Here is a 22,352-nt window from a genome sequence, read left to right as displayed (position 1 = left end):
GGTAAAGTTGTCTCGCGCACCTACAGTGCTGGTCATAAAAAAAAAAGAAAAGCTAGCTCATTCATACAAACAATGTTTTTCCCCAGAAACATAGCAAAACGGCAATCTAGGTGTCATCATCTAAAATAACCCTAATTTATAAGACAGTTCTTATTTATTATTTGATTGATGGTGGTTGGACCCATCGATGTGAAGCTAGACACAATACGGATTAGTCACAATAGTGGAGTTTGCAGTTAGCCATCAAAATAAAAGTATGACATAATTCTACCTTTTGTATTAATTTGTATCACTGTCGATGACATACCTTTATTTTGAAGGCAAACCACAAATTCCTCTCTTGTGCCTAATCCTTATTGCGAGCAAATCAAGTGCACTCTAAATCTACCGCTGGCATAAAAGAAAGCTACAGCAAAGTTTATCTTGTGAGATTTCAAAACGTTTAAAGCAATGACTAGAGAGAGACTGTCAAAGAATACAGTGAAGACCTGTTGTTTTTGAGTGAATTCGTGTTTTTTAGTTCTTACACAGCACTTTCAACACTTCTTTTATAAGACATGAAATGTTTTCCCTATTTTTCCACTCAGTGCTACATCAGGCACTGCAGCAGTAATGAATGATCGGAAAAGTGTATCATGAGGCATGTGTTATTATTATTGGCTTGGGTCTTTTTTTAGAATATCTACAATATCGAGAATGTCAACATATCTAGATCTCTGCCTCTCTCTTGAGTCATTTTGTCTTATTTCATCAAACTTTAAGCTTAAAAGAATCAGACCAGCTCAATGCATATCGTTGATTCTATTAAAAACACACAGGGTGTGTCTATATATGTAAAAATACACTTTTAAAAATGTAAACCAATCGATTGGTTGAAAGAACACACAACTTTTGGTCGACCAAGATTTTCTTTAGTCAGGGACAGCCTGCTGCTGTATAAGCCTAGGTATCTATCAGTGCTCTCCTTTATGACTGTTCTGTGAAATAAGAGACAGACTATCTTCCCTACTGGAGTATGTGTAGAAAATAATAGCCTGTCTGGTGGGTGTATAGGCCTGTCTGGTGGGTGTGTAGGCCTGTCTGGTGGGTGTGTAGGCCTGTCTGGTGGGTGTGTAGGCCTGTCTGGTGGGTGTGTAGGCCTGTCTGGTGGGTGTGTAGGCCTGTCTGGTGGGTGTGTAGGCCTGTCTGGTGGGTGTGTAGGCCTGTCTGGTGGGTGTGTAGGCCTGTCTGGTGGGTGTGTAGGCCTGTCTGGTGGGTGTGTAGGCCTGTCTGGTGGGTGTGTAGGCCTGTCTGGTGGGTGTGTAGGCCTGTTTACATGGGTGTGGGAGGCCTTTCTGGAATGGGTGTGTGGCCTGTGGGTTTACATGGGTGTGGGACGGCCTGTTTGGTGGAGTGTGGGATGCCTGGGTTTGGTGGGTGTGGGAGGCCTGGGTTTGGTGGGTGTGGGAGGCCTGTTTGGTTGGTGTGTGGGACTGTCTGGTTTACATGGTGTGTGGGCCTGTCTGGTGGGTGTGGACGGTGGGTTTACTGGAATGGAGTGTGGAGGCCTGTTTACTGGTGGGTGGTGGGCCTACATGGAATGGGTGTGGAGGCCTGTCTGGTGGGTGGTGGGCCTTCTGGTGTGGTGTGGGTTTAGGCCTGTCTGGTGGGTTTACATGGAGGCCTGTCTGGTGGGTTTACATGGCCTGTCTGGTGGGTTTACAGGCCTGTCTGGTGGGTTTAGGAGTGTCTGGGGTTTACATGGGTGTGGGACGGTGGGTTTAGGCCTGTCTGGTTTACATGGAATGTGTGGCCTGGGTTTGGACATGGAGTGTGGCCTGTCTGGTGGGTGTGTAGGCCTGTGGACTGGTGGGTGGAGTGTGGCCTGTTTACTGGTGGGTGTGGAGGCCTGTCTGGGACGGTGGGTTTACATAGGAGTGTGGACTGGTGGGTTTACATGGAATGGAGTGTGGACTGGTGGGTTTACATGGCCTGTCTGGTGGGTGGGTTTACATGGCCTGTGGACTGGTGGGTTTACATGGAGTGGGGTGGTGGGTTGTCTGGTAGGTGTGGTGGGTTTCTGGAGGTGTGGGACGGTGTTTACATGGAGTGTGGGACGGTGGGTTTACATGGAGTGTGGGACGGTGGGTTTACATGGAGTGTGGACGGTGGGTTTACATGGAGTGTGGGACGGTGGGTTTACATGGAGTGTGGGACGGTGGGTTTACATGGAGTGTGGGACGGTGGGTTTACATGGAGTGTGGGACGGTGGGTTTACATGGAGTGTGGGACGGTGGGTTTACATGGAGTGTGGGACGGTGGGTTTACATGGAATGGAGTGTGAACGGTGGGTTTACATGGAGTGTGGACGGTGGGTTTACATGGAGTGTGAATGGTGGGTTTACATGGAGTGTGGACGGTGGGTTTACATGGAATGGGTTTACATGGAATGGAGTGTGGACGGTGGGTTTACATGGAATGGAGTGTGGACGGTGGGTTTACATGGAGTGTGGGACGGGGGGTTTACATGGAGTGTGGGACGGTGGGTTTACATGGAGTGTGGGACGGTGGGTTTACATGGAGTGTGGACGGTGGGTTTACATGGAGTGTGGGACGGTGGGTTTACATGGAATGGAGTGTGGACGGTGGGTTTACATGGAATGGAGTGTGGACGGTGGGTTTACATGGAGTGGAGGTGGGTTTACATGGAGTGTGAACGGTGGGTTTACATGGAATGGAGGTGGGGACATGGAGTTGGACGGTGGAATGGAGTGTGGACGGTGGGTTTACATGGAATGGAGGAGTGTGGACGGTGGGTTTACATGGAGTGTGGGACGGTGGGTTTACATGGAGTGTGGGACGGTGGGTTTACATGGAGTGTGGGACGGTGGGTTTTACATGGAGTGTGGGACGGTGGGTTTACATGGAGTGTGGGACGGTGGGTTTACATGGAATGGAGTGTGGACGGTGGGTTTACATGGAGTGTGGGACGGTGGGTTTACATGGAATGGTGTGTGGACGGTGGGTTTACATGGAATGGAGTGTGGGACGGTGGGTTTACATGGAATGGAGTGTGGACGGTGGGTTTACATGGAATGGAGTGTGAACGGTGGGTTTACATGGAGTGTGGACGGTGGGTTTGGAGTGTGGACGGTGGGTTTAATGGAGTGTGACGGTGGGTTTACATGGAGTGTGGGACGGTGGGTTTACATGGAGTGTGGACGGTGGGTTTACATGGAGTGTGGACGGTGGGTTTACATGGAGTGTGGGACGGTGGGTTTACATGGAGTGTGGGACGGTGGGTTTACATGGAGTGTGGGACGGTGGGTTTACATGGAGTGTGGACGGTGGGTTTACATGGAGTGTGGACGGTGGGTTTACATGGAGTGTGGGACGGTGGGTTTACATGGAGTGTGGGACGGTGGGTTTACATGGAGTGTGGACGGTGGGTTTACATGGAGTGTGGGACTAAGTGTAAACTCTGACAGTCTATTAGCTAGAAAGGTATCATGGCGGTGGAGAGAACATGTTGCTGTTGTAAAGCACATTTTCTGCAATTCTATAAATGTTCCCATTGAGCTAAGAGAAAATGAGCCCTTTTTAAGCACATTTTTGGAAATCCTACCATTTTGGCATGGAGATGAGGGACCATTTTGCAATTCAAGCTCATTTCCCCCAATTCAATACATTTTGCCATGGCTAATGTTGTTCCTCTGTTCAAACATGGAACTAAATCAATGTGCATGTTCCCTGAATGTTCTATTCTCCCTGACTGTCCAGATTTGATTTGATTGTTAGTTATCAGAGATGGTATTATAAAAAAAATATAGAGATATATGTAGTTCAGTGTACTTTTTATCTGGTTTTGGTTGTTTAAGTTGACACAAACTGTTTGTACATTCTGAAAATTACCAGTAAGTCGGCCCACCTAAGAATTATCTATCCAGAAAAAACCCTGTAATTAACTCCATATTAAAGGGATAGTTTGAGATTTTGTCAATGAATCCCTTTATCTACTTCCCCAGAATTGGATGAACAGGAACAGCTAGCATGATAACTTCCTTCATTCTGGACGCAGAGACAAATAAGTGGTATCCACGATGGTATTCTGTTCCAGCTAGCGATATTTATAAAATAATGGTTTTTACATGGACAAATCCCTACAAATATTTTTTCAATAGTGGACACAGTTTGAAAACACCTGCGCTAGGCTTTTTACCATGTAACTATGGATTTGCATGCAGTATATTGGATTAGGGGAATAGTCCTCAGGGATCTGTCCAATAGAGGTAGACCGATTTTCTGATTTTTCAGCGCCGATAACGATTATTGGAGAACAAAAAAAAGCCGCTACCGATTAATCAGACTATTTTATTATTATTATTATTATTATTATTATTTATTTTTTTAAATATTTTTTTTGTACTAATGACAATTACAACAATACTGAATTAACACTTATTTTAACTTAATATAATACATCAATAAAATCAATTTAGTCTCAAATAAATAATGAAACATGTTCAATTTGGTTTAAATAATGGAAAAACAAAGTGTTGGAGAAAAAAGTGAAAGTGCAGCCATTTTGCATAAATTGATGTGCTTTTGACACCACATGCTACTGTATCTACAACAAACACACCCACCTCAGTCACTCTCTCAGCAGGTGCTAATGTAGACAGTGAGGGAGACCGAGGGAGAGGGTTAGGGATCACTAGAGGAATTGATTGGTACATATTAGTCAGCTGATGAGGATCCTTCTTCCTGGGGAGTGAGGGAGAGGGAGGGAGATCCTCTACTGCAGCAGTCTGGAGAGCTGTGGAGAGGGAGGGAGAGAAGGGGAAAGGAGGAGCTGTAGAGGGAGAGAAGGGGCAAGGAGGAGCTGTAGAGGGAGAGAAGGGGCAAGGAGGAGCTGTAGAGGGAGAGAAGGGGCAAGGAGGAGCTGTAGAGGGAGAGAAGGGGCAAGGAGGAGCTGTAGAGGGAGAGAAGGGGCAAGGAGGAGCTGTAGAGGGAGAGAAGGGGCAAGGAGGAGCTGTAGAGGGAGAGAAGGGGCAAGGAGGAGCTGTAGAGGGAGAGAAGGGGCAAGGAGGAGCTCTAGAAGGAGAGAAGGGGCAAGGAGGAGCTCTAGAAGGAGAGAAGGGGCAAGGAGGAGCTCTAGAAGGAGAGAAGGGGCTGTAGAGAGCTGCTGGAAGATATTATGATGCTTCAGGGAGGTCCTGCATCGTACAGAAGGTTTGGCATGCATGGAGGAGCTCATAGTTTAGGAGAGAAGGGTTTGTTTGTTCCGGAGCTCCTCAGCTCTGGAGCTCTGTGTGTGTGAAGCTCTGTGTGTGAGCTCTGAGCTCTGTGTGTGTGTGTTCTCCTCAGCTCTGTGAAGGTGTGTTCTCTAGCTCTGTGTGTGTGTGTTCTCCTCAGTGAGAGCTCTGTGTGTGTGTGTTCTCCTCAGGTTTGAGCAGCTCTGTGTGTGTGTTCTCCTCAGCTCTGTGTGTGTTCTCCTCAGCTCTGTGTGTGTGTTCTCCTCAAGCTCTGTGTTGTGTGTTCTCCTCAGGTGGAGCTCTAGAAGTGTGTGTGTTCTCATCAGAAGGGGCAAGGAGGAGCTCTAGAAGGAGTTCTCCTCAGCTCTGTTTGTGTTCTCCTCAGCTCTAGTGTGTGTTCTCAGGAGAGAAGGGGCTCCTCAGAGGTGTGTGTTCTCCTCAGCTCTGTGAAGGAGAGAAGCTGTGTTGTGTGTTCTCCTCAGCTGCTGGTGATATTATGATGCTTCAGCTCTGGTGTGTGTTCTCCCTCAGCTCTGTGTGTGTTTGACTGCATGGTAGAGTAGCTCTGTTTGTGTTTTCCTCAGCTGTTGAGTGTATGTTCTCCTCAGACTTTGAAGATGTGTGCTCTGTGTGTGTGTTCTCCTCAGCTCTGTGTGTGTGTGTTCTCCTCAGCTCTGTGTGTGTGTGTTCTCCTCAGCTCTGTGTGTGTGTGTTCTCCTCAGCTCTGTGTGTGTGTGTTCTCCTCAGCTCTGTGTGTGTGTGTTCTCCTCAGCTCTGTGTGTGTGTGTTCTCCTCAGCTCTGTGTGTGTGTTCTCCTCAGCTCTGTGTGTGTGTTCTCCTCAGCTCTGTGTGTGTGTGTTCTCCTCAGCTCTGTGTGTGTGTGTTCTCCTCAGCTCTGTGTGTGTGTTCTCCTCAGCTCTGTGTGTGTGTTCTCCTCAGCTCTGTGTGTGTGTTCTCCTCAGCTCTGTGTGTGTGTTCTCCTCAGCTCTGTGTGTGTGTTCTCCTCAGCTCTGTGTGTGTGTGTCTCCTCAGCTCTGTGTGTGTGTGTTCTCCTCAGCTCTGTGTGTGTGTGTGCTCCTGAGCTCTGTGTGTGTGTGTGTTCTCCTCAGCTGTGTGTGTGTGTTCTCCTCAGCTCTGTGTGTGTGTTCTCCTCAGCTGTGTGTGTGTGTGTTCTCCTCAGCTCTGTGTGTGTGTGTGTGTGTTCTCCTCAGCTGAGCTCTGTGTGTGTGTGTTCTCCTCAGCTCTGAGCTCTGTGTGTGTGTTCTCCTCAGCTCTGTGTTTCTCCTCAGGTGTGGGGTGTTCTCCTCAGGGAGCTCTGTGTGGCTGCTCTGTGTGTGTGTGTTCTCCTCAGGGAGCTCTGTGTGTGTGTGTTCTCCTCAGCTCTGGGTTCTCCTCAGCTCTGTGTGTTGCTCTGTGTGTTCTGCTCTGTGTGTTCTCCTCAGGGTGTTCTCCTCAGGTGTGGGGGAGCTCTGGAGGTTGGCTGAGGGAGCTCTGTGTGTGGGCTCTGTCTGTGTGTGGTGTGGTGTGTGTTCTCCTCAGGGTGGGAGCTCTGTGTGGTGTTCTCCTCAGGGAGGAGCTCTGTGTGTGTGTTCTCCTCAGCTCTGTGTGTGTGTGTCTCCTCAGCTCTGGGGGTTGTGTGTGTGTGTGTTCTCCTCAGCTGAGGTGTGGTGTTCTCCTCAGCTGTGGGTGTGTGTTCTCCTCAGGGAGTTTGTGCTGCTCTGGTGTGTGTGTGTCTCCTCAGCTCTGTGTGGGGTGTTCTCCTCAGCTCTGTGTGTGGGGTTCTCCTCAGGGATGTTGGCTGCTCTGTGTGTGTGTGTTCTCCTCAGCTCTGGAGCTCTGTGTGTGTGTGTTCTCCTCAGCTCTGTGTGTGGGTTCTCCTCAGCTCTGTGGTGTGGGTTCTCCTCAGCTCTGGTGTGTGTGTGTTCTCCTCAGCTCTGTGTGTGTGTGTGTTCTCCTCAGCTGGGGTGTGTTCTCCTCAGCTCTGGAGGTTGGCTGCTCTTGTGTGTGTGTTCTCCTCAGGGAGGTGTGTGTGTTCTCCTCAGCTGTGGGTGTGTTCTCCTCAGCTCTGTGTGTGTGTGTTCTCCTCAGCTCTGGAGCTGTTTGTGGGGTGTTCTCCTCAGCTGTTTGTGGTTGGTTCTCCTCAGCTCTGTGTGTGTGTTCTCCTCAGGTTTGTGTGTGTGTGTCTCTCAGCTGTTTGTGTGTGTGTTCTCCTCAGCTCTTTGTGAGCTCTTTGTGTGTGTGTTCTCCTCAGCTGTGGTGGTGTGTTCTCCTCAGCTGGGGTGTGTTCTCCTCAGGGAGTGTGTGTGTTCTCCTGAGCTCTGGAGTGTGTTCTCCTCAGCTGTTTGGGTGGGTTCTCCTCAGCTGTTTGTGCTGAGGGTGTGTGTTCTCCTCAGCTGGGTGTGTGAGCTGTTGGTGTGTTCTCCTCAGCTGTTTGAGCTGTGTGGGGGTTCTCCTCAGGGAGGTTGGCTGTGGGTGTGTGTTCTCCTCAGCTCTGTGTGTGTGTTCTCCTCAGCTGGGGGTTCTCCTCAGCTCTGGAGGTTGTGTGTGAGGGAGGAGCTGTGTTGTGTGTTCTCCTCAGGGAGTGTGTGTGTGTTCTCCTCAGCTCTGTGTGTGTGTGTTCTCCTCAGCTGGGGTGTGTTCTCCTCAGCTCTGTTGTGTGTGTTCTCCTCAGGGAGGAGCTCTGTGGAGAGCTCTGTGTGTGTGTGTTCTCCTCAGCTCTGGGGTGTGTTCTCCTCAGCTCTGGAGGTTGGCTCTGTGGGAGCTCTGTGTGTGTGTTCTCCTCAGCTCTGTGTGTGTGCTCTCCTCAGCTCTGTGTGTGTGTGTTCTCCTCAGCTCTGTGAGGGAGCTCTGTTGGCTGCTCTGTGTGTGTGTTCTCCTCAGGAGCTGTGTGGGGGGTTCTCCTCAGCTCTGTGAGGTGTGGCTGTGGGAGCTCTGTGTGGGGGAGGTTCTCCTCAGCTCTGGTTGGCTGTTCTCCTCAGGGAGGAGTGGGGGAGGTGAGGTTGGCTGTGGGAGGAGCTGGGAGTGTGTTCTCCTCAGCTGGAGTGTGTGTGTTCTCCTCAGCTGGGAGAGGGAGGAGTGGGGTGTTCTCCTCAGGGAGGTTGGCTCCTCAGCTCTGTGGTGAGTGTTCTCCTCAGCTGGGTGTGGGAGGTGTGTGTTGTTCTCCTCAGCTGTGGGTGTGTGTGTGTGTTCTCCTCAGCTCTGGTGTGTGTTCTCCTCAGCTGTTTGTGTGTGTGTTCTCCTCAGGTGTGTGTGTGTTCTCCTCAGCTGTTTGTGTGTGTGTTCTGCTCTGTGTGTGTGTGTTCTCCTCAGCTCTGGAGCTCTGTGTGGGGTTCTCCTCAGCTCTGTGTTTGTGTGTTCTCCTCAGCTCTGTGTGGTGTTCTCCTCAGCTCTCTGTGTGTGTGTTCTCCTCAGGGAGGTGTGTGTGTGTTCTCCTCAGCTCTGTGTGAGCTCTGTGTGTGTGTTCTCCTCAGCTCTGTGTGTGTGTGTTCTCCTCAGCTGTGTGGGGGAGGGAGGTTGGTGTGTGTTCTGCTGTGTGTGAGGCTGAGTGACTTACACTCTGACTGGGGTGGGGAGGGAGGAGTGGGGGAGGGGTTGGCTTGGGAGGTGAGGGAGGAGTGGGGGAGGGAGGTTGGCTGAGGGAGGTGTGGGGGAGGGATGTTGGCTGAGGGAGCCTGATTTTTATCTGCCTGACATTGACAAGTGACTCTGTGTGTGTGACACCGTTAAGTATGTTTATTTTAGACAGGCGCCTCTGTCTGTTATTTTTGATGAGGTGTTATGCCTTATCTCTTTGATTTGGGTTACATTCCTTTGCTTCCTGTTTCCAGTGTTGCATTACCAGTACAGAGTGTTCATATGTTACAGTATGTATTTTATTATAAACTGGGTGGTTTGAGCCCTGAATGCGGATTGGCTGACAGCCATGGTATATGTGACCGTATACCACGGGTATGACAAACATACATTTTTACTGCTCTAATTATGTTTGTAGCCAGTTTATAATAGCAATAAGGCACCTCGGGAGTTTGTGTCGCGCCTAACAGCCCGTAGCCATGATATATTGGCCATATACCACACCCCCTCGTGCCTTACTGCTTAATTATACTATGTTCTGTTGGTGTGTCACAGGCTGGTGATGGCAATAAGATGTTGTCTAAGACAAAGTAATAAGGCGTGCTGCAGAACATGTGATATGTTGTTTTTTTCTTGGAGCTTAAGCATTATTGTCATGGTGTATTTGAGTAGGGTATCTGTATCTGAGAGTATCTGAGCTGAGCGGTTGGAAATCAAAGCTCATGGAGTGGTGCTTGTGCACAACCTTTCCAACCGCTCTGCTAAAAAGCGCTCCCCCGAAGGAAAAAAACCTCTAAATTATTTTTTTTAAACTGACGCTCCGAATTTGCTCCATTCATTAAAATCACTCATTTCAAATAGGCTACATGTCGTTTTTAAAAAGCATATAAATACTCGAAATATTTCAGGATCCAGACAGGTAGTCTAAAAACGAATAAAAACTTATTTATGCTATTTTATTTCAATTATTTCTAGGCCATAGTCTACAAAACTACATTGTGAAGCAATTGCGAGAGAGCAGGCAGGCCAGCAGTAGAGACTACCCTCTCAGCGCTCGGAGAGCAGGCCAGCAGTAGAGACTACCCTCTCAGCGCTCGGAGAGCAGGCCAGCAGTAGACTACCCTCTCAGTGCTCGGAGAGCAGGCCAGCAGTAGACTACCCTCTCAGCGCTCGGAGAGCAGGCCAGCAGTAGACTACCCTCTCAGCGCTCGGAGAGCAGGCCAGCAGTAGACTCAGCGCTCGGAGAGCAGGCCAGCAGTAGAGACTACCCTCTCAGCGCTCGGAGAGCAGGCCAGCAGTAGAGACTACCCTCTCAGCGCTCGGAGAGCAGGCCAGCAGTAGAGACTACCCTCTCAGCGCTCGGAGAGCAGGCCAGCAGTAGACTACCCTCTCAGTGCTCGGAGAGCAGGCCAGCAGTAGACTACCCTCTCAGCGCTCGGAGAGCAGGCCAGCAGTAGACTACCCTCTCAGCGCTCGGAGAGCAGGCCAGCAGTAGAGACTACGCTCTCAGCGCTCGGAGAGCAGGCCAGCAGTAGAGACTACCCTCTCAGCGCTCGGAGAGCAGGCCAGCAGTAGAGACTACCCTCTCAGCACTTGGGGAGCAGGCCAGCAGTAGACTACCCTCTCAGTGCTCGGAGAGCAGGCCAGCAGTAGACTACCCTCTCAGCGCTCGGAGAGCAGGCCAGCAGTAGACTACCCTCTCAGCGCTCGGAGAGCAGGCCAGCAGTAGAGACTACCCTCTCAGCGCTCGGAGAGCAGGCCAGCAGTAGAGACTACCCTCTCAGCGCTTGGGGAGCAGGCCAGCAGTAGACTACCCTCTCAGCGCTCGGAGAGCAGGCCAGCAGTAGAGACTACCCTCTCAGCGCTTGGGGAGCCACTGGGGATGCTAAACAACCTTCAGGCCACTCTTACCAAGCTGGGCAGAGATGTGTTTTATTATTATTTTTCTCTCTTGGTAGACCTAAGGGTTATTTTACCTAATATCCTTATCAATATAGAAAATCTCCTTGAAAGAGGTAATATGCCAGGCATATTGGGCCGAAATCAATGATGGCCTATTGTATAGATAATAGAACAAATGAACGACACTTTTAGGAGATCTGATTTTTAGTTTAGAAATATTTTGCTACAATGACACACTAGCTACCCACCTGGTTACTTTATGTTATAGCATGTGCACGTACTAAATACACCATCATGCTGTTGGGATACTTGTCTTTTCAGATTTCACAATGATTCTTTAGTTGTGGACACTACATTTCCTCCTCATCTTTGACTACCAATGCATGCTGGGCCAGGCATGCCCTGAGCTCGTGAAGTGAAAGTTACTGGAGCGTAATTGGACCGGGCAAGAAGGTCAGCACTCCAGCCTTTGGGGAAATTGGCGCCACGCTCCAGTCAAATTGGGCACGCTCCATTGCTCGCTCCACTCCAGCTTCGCTCTGCTAGTAATACTCTGATAGGGGTGTAGCATGTGCAGGCTTTCGCTTCAGCCCAACACTAACACTTGGTGCCTAAATGTAGGTTGTGGTATCAGGTGTGGTATAGCTCGGCTGGAACAAAAGCCTGCAGCTCTCCAGCATTACTGGGTCATGACCAATACATGACACTGAAACCAGTAGAGGCCTGAACTATATGTTGAGACCAGGGCCTGCCGCCTACCTCGGGTACACTCACTTCACGAGCTCAGGGCATGCCCAGCCCAGCATGCATTTGTGGTCTACTTGTGTTCCGCTAAAGATTAGGAGGACCAAGAGCAAGAGAGGGAGTGTGGTGATGTAGTGTCCACAATTAAAGAATCATTGTGAAATCTGAAAAGATAAGTATCCCAAAAGCATGATGGTGGACATGGTACGTGCACATGCTATAACATAACGGAAGGAGGTGGGTAGCGAGCGAAGTGTGTCATTGTAGCAAAACAAAAAAAATCAGATCTCTTAAAAGTTTAATTAATTTTCGTTATATTATCTATACAATAGGCTGCCATTGATTTAGGCCCAATAGGCCTGGCAAGTTACCTCTCAAGAAGCTTTCTGTTTTGATAGGGTTATTTTGCCTATAATCCTTTAGGCTTACCAACAGGGAAAAAACAACTATACATCCCTGCCCAGCCTGGAAAGAGTGACCAGAAGGGTGTTTAGCATTCCCAGTGGCTCTGCAAGCTCTGATATTCTTCACTGCTGGTCTGCTATTCGGGCACCAACGCATGAGCCTGAAGCCACACTGGCCACACTCATGTTTTTTTATTTTATATTCAAAGGCACTGTAGATGGAGCCTAATAAGGCATTTTTCATTTCATTCTAAGTCACAGTTTAGACTCTAATGATTTAATACAACAAAATGTTGAAATAGTGTAGCCTTGAGAATGTTGATCTTCCATCTGGAAGGTTCTCCCATCTCCACCGAGGAACTCTGGAGCTCTGGCAGTGACCATCGGGTTCTTGGTCACCTCCCTGACCAAGGCCCTTCTCCCGTGATTGCTCAGTTTTGCCTGGCAGCCAGCTCAAGGAGTGGTCTTGGTGGTTCAAAACTTTTTCCATTTAAGGATGATGGAGGCCACTGTGTTCTTGGTGACCTTCAATGCTACAGAAATGTTTTACATCTGTTTCTCGACACAATCCTGTCTCTGAGCTCTATAGACAATTCCTTCGACCACATGGCTTGGTTTTTGCTCTGACATGCACTGTCAACTGTGGGAACTTATATAGACAGGTGTGCCTTTCCAAATCATGTCCAATCAATTGAATTTACCACAGGTGGACTCCAATCAAGTTGTAGGAACATCTCTCGAATGATCAATGGAAACAGGATGCACCTGAGTTCAATTTCGAGTCTCATTGCAAAGTACTTGAATACTTATGTAAATACGGTATTTGTTTCTTATTTTAAATACATTTACAAAAGTCTAAACCCTGTTTTTGCTTTGTCACGATGGTGTATTGTGTGTAAATTAATGAGGAAAACAATTAATTTAATACATTTTAGAACAAGGCTGGAACTTATCAAAAGGGGGGAAAGGTCAAGTGGTCTGAATACTTTCGAATGCGTTACATGTAGGGCAGACAATTGACTACTCATATTCCACATCAATCTGGCCGTGCAATTTTGGGTTACATTACTTTGTGCCCCCCAGGCATTACTTTTTACTGTTTCAGATATGGGTGCGTGTCTAAATATCTATAGATTTAACCGCTTTTGCAGTAAAATAGTTTAACACAACCATCGTTTTGATATATGGGAGACCTTGGTGGAATTTTGATATATGGGAGACCTTGGTGGAGTTTTGATATATGGGAGACCTTGGTGGAGTTTTGATATATGGGAGACCTTGGTGGAGTTTTGTTATATGGGAGACTTTGGTGGAGTTTTGATATATGGGAGACCTTGGTGGAGTTTTGTCATATGGGAGACCTTGGTGGAGTTTTGTCATATGGGAGACCTTGGTGGAGTTTTGATATATGGGAGACCTTGGTGGAGTTTTGTCATATGGGAGACCTTGGTGGAGTTTTGTCATATGGGAGACCTTGGTGGAGTTTTGTCATATGGGAGACCTTGGTGGAGTTTTGATATATGGGAGACCTTGGTGGAGTTTTGATATATGGGAGACCTTGGTGGAGTTTTGATATATGGGAGACCTTGGTGGAGTTTTGATATATGGGAGACCTTGGTGGAGTTTTGTCATATTTGTTATATGGGAGACCTTGGTGGAGTTTTGATTTGTTGGTGGAGTTTTGTTATATGGGAGACCTTGAGTTTTGATATATGGGAGACCTTGGTGGAGTTTTGATATATGGGAGACCTTGGTGTTTTGTTATATGGGAGACTTTGGTGGAGTTTTGATATATGGGATACCTTGGTGGAGTTTTGATATATGGGAGACCTTGGTGGAGTTTTGTTATATGGGAGACCTTGGTGGAGTTTTGTTATATGGGAGACCTTGGTGGAGTTTTGATATATGGGAGACCTTGGTGGAGTTTTGTTATATGGGAGACCTTGGTGGAGTTTTGTCATATGGGAGACCTTGGTGGAGTTTTGTCATATGGGAGACCTTGGTGGAGTTTTGTTATATGGGAGACCTTGGTGGTGTTTGTTATATGGGAGACCTTGGTGGTGTTTGTTATATGGTAGACCTTGGTGGTGTTTGTCATATGGGAGACCTTGGTGGAGTTTTGATATATGGGAGACCTTGGTGGAGTTTTGTTATATGGGAGACCTTGGTGGAGTTTTGTTATATGGGAGACCTTGGTGGTGTTTGTTATATGGGAGACCTTGGTGGTGTTTGTTATATGGGAGACCTTGGTGGGGGGGGGACTTGCCACTTGCCTATAGACCGAGCCATCTCCATATCTCCATATCAAATCATATGTTATTGTGGTTGTAGTGAAAATGCTTGAGCTCCTAGCTCCAACAGTGCAGTAATATCTAACAATTGATAAAAATACACATCTAAAAGTAAAATAATGGAATTAAGAAATATATAAATATTAGGACGAGCAATGTCGGAGTGGCTTTGGCTAAAATGCAGTAGAATAGAATACAGTATATACACATGAGATGAGTAAAGCAGCATGTAAACACTATTAAAGTGACCAGTGATTCCATGTCTATGTAAATAGGGCAGCAGCCTCTAAGGTGCAGGGTTGAGTTGCCGGATGTTAGCCGGCTAGTGATGGCTATTTAACAGTCGTCTGGCCTTGAGAAAGAAGCTGTTTTTCAGTCCCTCGGTCCCAGCTTTGATGCACCTGTGCTGACCTCGTTTTCTGGATGATAGCGGGATGAACAGGCTATGGCTTGGGTGGTGGTTGATCTTTTTAGCAATTGTGCATCTGTAAAGTTTCTGAGGGTCTTAGGGGCAAAGAAGAATTTCTTCGGGCCCCTGAGGTTGAAGAGGCGCTGTCACGCCTTCTTCACCACACTGTCTCTGTAGGTGGACCATTTCAGATCGTCAGTGATGTGTACGCCAAGGAACTTGAAGCTTTCCACCTCCTTCGCTGCTCTCCTGTCAATATGGATAGGGGCGTGCTCCCTCTGCTGTTTCCTGAAGTCCACAATCAGCTCCTTTGTTTTGTTGATGTCTAGAGAGAGGTTATTTTCCTGGCCCCACTCTGTCAAGGCCCTCACCTCCTTCCTGTAGGCTGTCTTGTCATTGTTGGTAATCAGGCCTACTAATGTTGTCTCATTTGCAAACTTGATGGTTGAGTTGGAGCTGTGCGTGGCCACGCAGTCATGGGTGAACAGGGAGTACAGGAGGGGGCTGAGCACGCAACATTGTGGGTCCCCAGTGTTGAGGATCAGCCAAGTGGAGGTGTTGTTTCCTACCTTCACCACCTGGGGGCGGCCCATCAGGAAGTCCAGGACTCAGTTGCACATGGCGGAGTTCAGACCCATGGGCCTCGAGCTTAATGATGAGCTTGGATGGTACTATGGTGTTGAAGGCTGAGCTGTCGTCAATGAACAGCATTCTGACATAGGTATTCCTCTTGTCCAGGCGGGACAGGACAGTCTGCAGTGCGATGGCATCGTCTGTGGATCTATTGGGACGTTAAGCAAGTTGAAGTGGGTCTATTGTGTCAGGTAAGGTAGACGTGATATGATCCTTAACCAGCCTCTCAAAGCACTGCATGATGACAGAAGTGAGTGCTACGGGGTGATAGTCATTTAGTTCAGTTACCTTTGCTTTCTTGGGTAGGAACAATGGTGGACATCTTGAAGCAAGTGGGGACAGCAGACTGGGACAGAGAGAGATTGAATATGTCCGTAAACACTCCAGCCAGCTGGTCTGCGCATGCTCTGAGGACTCTAGGTTTTGAGTAGGTTTTAATGGTCACCATGGGAACAACATACCCTATACACATATCCAGTCCCAATCAGGTCTACACACAGGACTAGGGGAGTTGGGGAAATGATATTTTCTAAGGCAGGGCTTTCCAACCCTTTCACTGGAGAGCTATCCTCCTGTATATTTTCACTTCAACCCTGTCCTCTACCCTCCTGTATATTTTCACTTCAACCCTGTCCTCTACCCTCCTGTATATTTTCACTCCAACCCTGTCCTCTACCCTCCTGTATATTTTCACTCCAACCCTGTCCTCTACCCTCCTGTATATTTTCACTCCAACCCTGTCCTCTACCCTCCTGTATATTTTCACTCTACCCTCCTGTATATTTTCACTCCAACCCTGGTGTAACTAACCGGATTCAGCTTATCAACCAGCTAATTATTAGATTTGTATGTGCTAGATTCGGGTTGGAAAACTCCCCCACAGGACTGTAGCTCTCCAGGAACCGGGTTGGAGAGGCTGGTTGTCAGGCCATGTGCGTCCGCGGAGAGTTGGGTCTGCTGTTGAGGAGACACTTCAGCAGGGTTGTGCAGGCTAGTCACATGGTCAATCCGGTCTTTGAACGTCCTCTCTGTCCGTTGCGCTGTCATACTTTAGCTGTTGTTTGTAAGCCTGGCGGGACCAGACATGTTTTGTCTACTTCATGTGAAATGCTAACCTTTTGTCATAATGGATGAACTCTGCATAGAAACCCTCCTTAATGACATGCATTCTCTCTCTGCAGCATTTTCAGCTGGCTTTGATTGACTCCAACCCCTGCACTTTGTCCAAAGCTGAAAGTAAGAACCATTACATCCCCATTTCTCTCTTCTACACTCACACTCAAGCACACCATTCCCCTCCTGTTTGGTACCGTCACTGAAACCCCAATGAATTCCCCTTCCTGTTTTCCCCAGTATGTGGAGTTGCGTACTCACTGGCTATGTGAGATGATGCATTATCCATAATGACAGTGTCAGGTTGACTTTGTCATTTGTCAGTGTTAACCCACGTAAAGGAAAGGGCACAGAACGCTGTCTGGGTATTTTTATAATTTCAAGATATACTCCCGGTTGCCGTGCCATTTCCCCGTGGTCTGTATGCCTGACCCTGGGGTTTTCAAGGCGACACACACACACGCTCATTCCGACCACCTGCCTTAGATTGAGTTGCCTAGGAGACCACATTAGAAGGGATCGGCAAAGAGCTGCTCGCTAGAGCTCAGACACTGCCACACGTACATGTGAGCAATTTTATGCATACACACGCACACACACACACACACATTGGGGACCTAACCTCTCTCCTATCTGTTGCCACACACCATGCAGAGTCCTTCTGTCTGCGCCCAGGGACTCAGAAGCAGTACCACAGGGGGGAGTCAGAAGCATTACCACAGGGGGAGTCAGAAGCATTACCACAGGGGGAGTCAGAAGCAGTACCACAGGGGGGAGTCAGAAGCAGTACCACAGGGGGGAGTCAGAAGCAGTACCACAGGGGGAGTCAGAAGCAGTACCACAGGGGGAGTCAGAAGCATTACCACAGGGGGAGTCAGGCAGTACCACAGGGGGAGTCAGAAGCAGTACCACAGGGGAGTCAGAAGTCAGTACCACAGGGGGAGTCAGAAGCAGTACCACAGGGTACCACAGGGGAGTCAGAAGCAGTACCACAGGGGGAGTCACCACAGGGGGAGTCAGAAGCAGTACCACAGGGGGAGTCAGAAGCAGTACCACAGGGGGAGTCAGAAGCAGTACCACAGGGGGAGTCAGAAGCATTACCACAGGGGGAGTCAGAAGCAGTACCACAGGGGGAGTCAGAAGCAGTACCACAGGGGGAGTCAGAAGCAGTACCACAGGGGGAGTCAGAAGCAGTACCACAGGGGGAGTCAGAAGCAGTACCACAGGGGGAGTCAGAAGCAGTACCACAGGGGGAGTCAGAAGCATTACCACAGGTTGGGAGTCAGAAGTATTACCACAGGGGGAGTCAGAAGCAGTACCACAGGTGGAGTCAGAAGCAGTACCACAGGGAGTCAGAAGCATTACCACAGGGGAGTCAGAAGCAGTACCACAGGTGTAGGGGGAGTCAGAAGCAGTACCACAGGGGGTCAGAAGCAGTACCACAGGGGGAGCAGTACCACAGGGGGAGTCAGCAGTACCACAGGGGAGTACCACAGGGGGAGTCAGCAGTACCACAGGGGGAGTCAGAAGCAGTACCACAGGGGGAGTCAGAAGCAGTACCACAGGGGAGTCAGTACCACAGGGGTACCACAGAGTCAGAAGCAGTACCACAGGGGGAGTCAGAAGCAGTACCACAGGGGGAGTCAGAGTCACAGAAGCAGTACCACAGGGGGAGTCAGAAGCAGTACCACAGGGGGGAGTCAGAAGCAGTACCACAGGGGGAGTCAGAAGAAGTCAGAAGCAGTACCACAGGGGGAGTCAGAAGCAGTACCACAGGGGGAGTCAGAAGCAGTACCACAGGGGGAGTCAGAAGCAGTACCACAGGGGAGTCAGAAGTACCACAGGGGGAGTCAGAAGCAGTACCACAGGGGGAGTCAGAAGCAGTCAGGGGGGGAGTCAGAAGCAGTACCCACAGGGGAGTCCACAGGGGAGCAGTACCACAGGGGAGCATTACCACAGGGGAGGCAGAGGCAGTACACAGGGGAGGCAGTACCACAGGGGAGGCAGCAGTACCACAGGGGGAGTCAGAAGCAGTACCACAGGGGGAGGCAGAGGCAGTACCACAGGGGGAGGCAGAGGCAGTACCACAGGGGGAGTCAGAAGCAGTACTACAGGGGGAGGCAGAGGCCGTGCATGGATACATTTGCCATAGCTCTCGCTGTAAAAAAAAAAGTGTTTTTCTCCATTTCATGAATTTCTACCAGCTGGAGCTTCTGTTTGGTTTCATCTCTAAGGGGAAATGTGAGAGAGCACACTATGTAAGTGATTTAATAACCTCCAGTCCTTTAACTCTGTCTTTCTATTTACAGTTCAGTTCCACATCGCTCATTTATATGAGATTCAGGTAAGAAATCCTTCCTTATTTCCCCCTTTTCTCTGGTGCTGGTAGTGAAGGCTGCTGAGAAGTCTGCTGTACATTTTGGTGGTGGATAGGTTGAGTTGACCTTGTATAGATCTTCGAGTGACCTAGTATCACTATATACCTTATAATATGGCCTATCTTCTAATCCCTTATCAGTTGTTGTCATTACTCCTAAAAGGGAAGGTAGCTGTGGTCTGTTTACCTTGTGGTCTGTTTACCTTGTGGTCTGTTTACCCTGTGGTCTGTTTACCTTGTGGTCTGTTTACCCTGTGGTCTGTTTACCCTGTGGTCTGTTTACCCTGTGGTCTGTTTACCCTGTGGTCTGTTTACCTTGTGGTCTGTTTACCTTGTGGTCTGTTTACCTTGTGGTCTGTTTACCTTGTGGTCTGTTTACCTTGTGGTCTGTTTACCTTGTGGTCTGTTTACCTTGTGGTCTGTTTACCTTGTGGTCTGTTTACCCTGTGGTCTGTTTAGCTTGTGGTCTGTTAACTTGTGGTCTGTTAACTTGTGGTCTGTTTACCCTGTGGTCTGTTTACCTTGTGGTCTACACAAACCGTTATTGCTTTGTCCTCTGTGACAGCAGGAAGTAGAGGCATATGCAAACTGAAACAAGGCAACAGTCAACATGTCGTCCGCCTCGAATGGGCCTGTTAGTGACAACTAGAAACATTAACAACATTTATTGGCAGCTGTATCTGTATGGAATTAAAGTACCAACACATAGTCTACACACACTTATAAAATGCTAACTTTTTGTGAATGCGCTTATCGAGTCAGTCAAAGGTTTGGACCTACTCATTCAAGGGGTTTTTCTTTATTTTTAATATTTTCTACAATGTAGAATGATAGTGAAGACATCTATGAAATAACACATATGGAATCATGTACTAACAAAAAAAGTGTTAAACAAATCTAAGTAGATTTTTGATTCTTCAAAGTAGCCACCCTTTGCCTTGATGACAACTTTGCACACTCCTGGCATTCCCTCAACCAGCTTTACGAGGAATGCTTTTCCAACAGTATTGAAGGAGTTCCTACATATGCTAGCTTGTTGGCTGCTTTTCCTTCACGGTCCAACTTATCCCAAACCATCATCAATTGGGTTGAGGTCGGGTGATTGTGGAGGCCAGGTCATCTGATGCAGCACTCCATCACTCTCCTTTTTGGTCAAATAGCCCTTACACAGCCTGGAGGTGTGTTGGGTCATTGTCCTGTTGAAAAACAAATGATAGTCCCACTAAGCCCAAACCAGATGGGATGGCGTATCGCTGCAGAATGCTGTGGTAGACATGCTGGTTAAGTGTGCCTTCAATTCTAAATAAATCACTGACGGTGTCACCAGCAAAGCACCCCCACACCATCACACCTCCTCCTCCATGCTTCATGGTGGGAACCACACATGTGGATATCATCCTTTCACCTTCTCTGCGTTTCATAAAGGCACAGCGGTTGGAACCAAAAATCTCACATTTGGACTCATCAGACCAAAGGACAGATTTCCACCGGTCTAATGTCCATTGCTCGTGTTTCTTGGCCCAAGCAAGTCTCTTCTTATTGGTGTCCTTTAGTAGTGGTTTCTTTGCAGCAATTTGACCTATAAAGGCCTGATTCACACAGTCTCCTCTGAATAGTTGTTGAGATGTCTGTTACTTGAACTCTGATTTCCCGGATTGACCGACCTTTGTCTTAAAGTAATGACTGTCGTTTCACTTTGCTTATTTGAGCTGTTCTTGCCATAGTATTGACTTGGGTCTTTTACCAAATAGGACTATCTTCTGTATATCACCCCTGCCTTGTCACAACACAACTGATTAGCTCATGCATTAAGAAGGAAAGAAATTCCACAAATCAACTGAAATGCATTCCAGGTGACTACCTCATGAAGCTGGTTGAGAGAATGCCAAGAGTTTGCAAAGCTGTCAACAAGGCAAAGGGTGATTACTTTGAAGAATCTCAAATATAAAATATATTTTGATTTAACACATTTTTTTTGGATTACACAAATAGTAAAAAAAATAGAGAAACTTGGAATGAGTAGGTGTGTCCAAATAGTAAAAATAGAGAAGCCTTGTAATGAGCATATTTCAGTCTGCTTCTTCCTGTTTGAGTTTTTGCTTTTAAGCAGGAATCAGGAGGATAGAGTTATGGTCAGATTTGCCAAATGGAGGGTGAAGGAGAGCTTTCAATGCGTCTGATTGATTGTGCCAGTAAAGGTGATCTAGAGTTTTTTTTCACATCTAGTTGGACAGGTGACATGTTGGTAGAAATGGGGTAAAGCGGATTTCAGTTTTCCTGCATTAAAGTCACAGGCCACTAGGGGGCGCCTCTGGGTGAGCATTTTCTTGTTTTCTTATGGCCCTATACATCTCATTGAGTGTCGCCTTAGTGCCAGCATCGGTTTTGGTGATAAACCAGCTACAAACAATATAGATAAACTCTCTTTCCAGATAGTGAGGTCTACAGCTTATCATGAGGTATTCTACCTTAGGCAAGCAGGACCTTGATACTTCCTCAATATTATAGATGGTGCACCAGCTGCTGTTAACAAAGAGACACACCCCCTCTGAGCTTCCCTGATTCAACCGTTCTGTTCCGCTGATGTATAGAAAACCAGCTAGATTTTTATTTAATGTGTCCTTGTTCAGCCACGACCCAGAGAAACCTAGGATATTACAGCTCTTCAGGTCACGTTGATAGGATGGACTAGAACGGAGCTGATCCAGTTTTACTCTCCAGTGATTGCATGTTCGCCAATAGAACTGTAGAGGCGTTTTATCCACGCTCCGACATTGTCTTGTTAGTTATCTCGCCCGGTGGTCTCTGTAGCGACGTCTTCTCCTTTTGAGTGTCAGTGTTTGGGCCTGGTCTGCGATAATCAATGTCCTTCTCCTCCAAATCATTGAAGTAAAAGTTATTGTCCAAATGGAGGTTAGTGATAACTGTTCTGATGTCCAGAAGCTCTTCTCAGTCATAGGATGGAAGAAACATTATGTAAAAAAAATAGTTACTATCAGCTCCCGAAAATACACAATGGTTTAATTGGTCAGGAGCGTAAAATGGCTGCTATTCCCTCCTGCGCCATTATCCCATTTTGGACCACAGTGAGCCTCTCTCCACTAGCCTGCCTATTGTTCTAGCAGTGAGGAGAATCCACCATATTTATATTTAGAATGTTTTCATCATTTATCTGCAGATAATTGCCAAAAGCCTACCAGTATGCAAATTAGGGAGCCAAATGAACAGCTCTCTTACCGAGACAATTCGGTAGGCTACTGACAAGTCACTCACTTCGATGTCACTTTCTGGCAAGTCCGGATGGACTTCATATCGAAAAATGCAAACAAGATCTTTAGAGTACTTGTCTGGATGCGATACCATGGACATATAACTAGGTTGTATGATTTAGGATATGAGAGAGACTTTATTCAGTCAGTCTGACAACGTTTATAAACAAGTCAAGCTGGCTGTTTGTCAATCAGAGCACAGTAAATAGTATGGGTTTGCCCACATGGCCTTTTACTCGTATCCATACATTGACAGTTGATAATAGGATGGAATAATAGCTGGCTGTTTGTCAATCAGAGCACAGTAAATAGTATGGGTTTGCCCACATGGCCTTTTACTCGTATCCATACATTGACAGTTGATAATAGGATGGAATAATAGCTGACTGTTTGTCAATCAGAG

The 22,352-nt window shown here is 47.7% G+C and overlaps 1 protein-coding gene across 1 annotated transcript in view; it reads left to right on the top strand.

The window, feature by feature from the left end:
* The window catches only part of LOC118366587 (lysine-specific demethylase 6A-like), a 109,738-nt gene that overhangs the window by 28,318 nt on the left and 59,068 nt on the right, over positions 1 to 22,352 (top strand). Inside the window, exons 7-8 of the mRNA XM_052493077.1 lie at positions 16,372 to 16,426; positions 18,613 to 18,647. Coding sequence (XP_052349037.1) covers positions 16,372 to 16,426; positions 18,613 to 18,647 — 90 coding nt within the window. The remainder of the gene's footprint in view (positions 1 to 16,371; positions 16,427 to 18,612; positions 18,648 to 22,352) is intronic.

The sequence above is a fragment of the Oncorhynchus keta genome, chromosome 34 (assembly GCF_023373465.1).
Source record: "Oncorhynchus keta strain PuntledgeMale-10-30-2019 chromosome 34, Oket_V2, whole genome shotgun sequence".
Taxonomy (NCBI): Eukaryota; Metazoa; Chordata; class Actinopteri; order Salmoniformes; family Salmonidae; genus Oncorhynchus; species Oncorhynchus keta.
This window is presented reverse-complemented; position numbering and strand designations above follow the sequence as displayed.